Source organism: Arachis duranensis, chromosome 2 (genome assembly GCF_000817695.3).
Source record: "Arachis duranensis cultivar V14167 chromosome 2, aradu.V14167.gnm2.J7QH, whole genome shotgun sequence".
In the NCBI taxonomy this organism is placed as follows: Eukaryota; Viridiplantae; Streptophyta; class Magnoliopsida; order Fabales; family Fabaceae; genus Arachis; species Arachis duranensis.
In genome coordinates, this window is record NC_029773.3 from 4,007,403 (window position 1) to 4,009,510 (window position 2,108).

The 2,108-nt window shown below is 27.7% G+C and overlaps 1 protein-coding gene across 1 annotated transcript in view; it reads left to right on the top strand.

Moving 5' to 3' along the window:
- Positions 1 to 1,766: 1,766 nt before the first annotated feature.
- Positions 1,767 to 2,108, top strand: part of LOC110278113 (uncharacterized) — a 2,611-nt gene continuing 2,269 nt past the window's right edge. The window contains exons 1-2 of the mRNA XM_021136268.1: positions 1,767 to 1,809; positions 1,898 to 2,082. Of these exons, the coding sequence (XP_020991927.1) occupies positions 1,767 to 1,809; positions 1,898 to 2,082 (228 nt within the window). The remainder of the gene's footprint in view (positions 1,810 to 1,897; positions 2,083 to 2,108) is intronic.

Consider the following 2,108-nt stretch of genomic DNA (forward strand, 5'->3'; position numbering starts at 1 on the left):
ACCAAGCACTCTCTATTCTCTAGTTATATAAAAATTTAAGAAAGATAATAAATATACTAGTAATTGTGTTAATCTATTTTTTTAATTACAATAATATGAAATGTACAGAATGTAATTATATTTTCTTTAGAAAAAAAAATTAATTTTATGTTATTTATAAGTGTATGCCTGAATGGAATTTATTAGTAAAAATACAAAAAATAAATAATTCTTTGAAAAATTTAAAAGCTTTGATAAAAAAAATATTTTTTTTTACGAGGGACGGTAAATAACTTATGTATTTGACAAACATACAATTTATATATTTGATTCGATTTTTTTAGAAATATTTAAATAATTATTTGCAAGATATATGTAAAAAACTGAAGTAAAATTCGATTTGTAGATGCCTTATTTTATTTTCCTCCACGATAATTTTGTTTGAATGTGACTTTTTTTTTATGTACAAGTACGTATTGTTTAACAATAAAATTAAAGAAGTTTGAATGTGACTTTATTAATTCTCAAAATTAACCTAACAATAAATTTATAAGACCAATAATTCAGTGAATCCGGGTCAATATTTTATGGAAAGACTTAACATATAGTCTTTGTTTATTAGGAATGAACGTCCCTATGCAGCAAGTGGCAAAATATATAGATTATAATTTTATAAGAAGAGTGTTACGGGACTAGTAATTTTTATGATTTGTAGTTATCAAATAGTTATTAATAATATTTTTAGTAGTATGAAATTTTATTTAATAGTATAAAATTACTCATTTTTTTTAATAATTACATATTGGCATGTATATCCAATAAAAACTTCAGTATTAATATATGAGGTAGAGGTACTACTAATTTTTTAAATTATCCATCTGGAAACAGGCAGGATTGGTAAAATTTAAAAGACAAATTACATGAATACGTAGGATAGTAATCTCAACAGCATATATTCAAGTTTAAATTCGTTATCATTTATCATATAGTAATAAATTTAAAATCTAATGCACTTGCATGTATACATATGATTTGTCACTTAATATTTATACATCTTACAAGCTGAAGTTGTACTTTCAGAATTGTAAGAAGGGTTTGAATTGGTCTTCTCGAATGCCACTGGGACCGACCAATTTCAACTTCTCAAACTCTCATCCAATCACAAATAAAATATGAAGACCCAAAAGCCAACCCGGTTTGTCCTTTTCTCCCTCTACAACAATTAAATCATTAATAAAACGTTACGATTCCTCATATTTTAATTTTTAAAATAACAATAAAATTTAATTTCAATGTACTTATCAGTATAAAACAATTTTATATATGTATTTAATTTGATCATATAATTATATATTATTAAAAATAATTATTATTTTTATTAATTTTATAAATAATTATTTAAAAAAACAAATATAATTATATAAATATATAAAATTTTTCATACTGTGAATACATCAAAATTAAACCCGTCAAAACATTATCAACCTTTTCAAAAAAATAGGTGTCGCGCATTCTTTCTTTATTTCTTTCTTTTTCATGCATAACTCTTTTCTCCAAAAAGAACCAAGGTTCTCCAAAAATGAAAAGTCTAATCATCTTTCGTTTAAAAGATCTTGTCTTCCGGAAAATATAACATATTGACTTCAATGACTTGAATAGCAACGCAGCTTATATTGCATTTGCAGGTAGCTAGGCCTGTTAGTTTCTAATTTGTTGTCAAAAGAAAGCTAGCGTGAGATAGAGAAAATGCAAATCATCCCTACACACATCAGAGATGAGTGGAATAAATGGCAGCTGCGGGTGCTGGTTTTACTGAGCCTCACAATGCAGGTTATTCTCATCATGTCTGGCTCCAAAAGGAAGTATATTAGATACCCTTTTGTGAGCTTCATCATTTGGGTTACATATTTGTCAGCAGACTGGTTAGCCACTGTTTCTCTTGGTAACCTTGCCAACAACAACAACGATGATCAAAACTCAGCTCTTCAAGCACTCTGGGCACCCTTTCTTCTCTTGCATCTTGGAGGACCTGACACAATTACTGCTTTCTCCTTGGAAGACAACAGCCTCTGGCTAAGGCACTTGCTGGGTCTTATTGTTCAAGTTGGAGTCGCCTTCAACGTTTACTT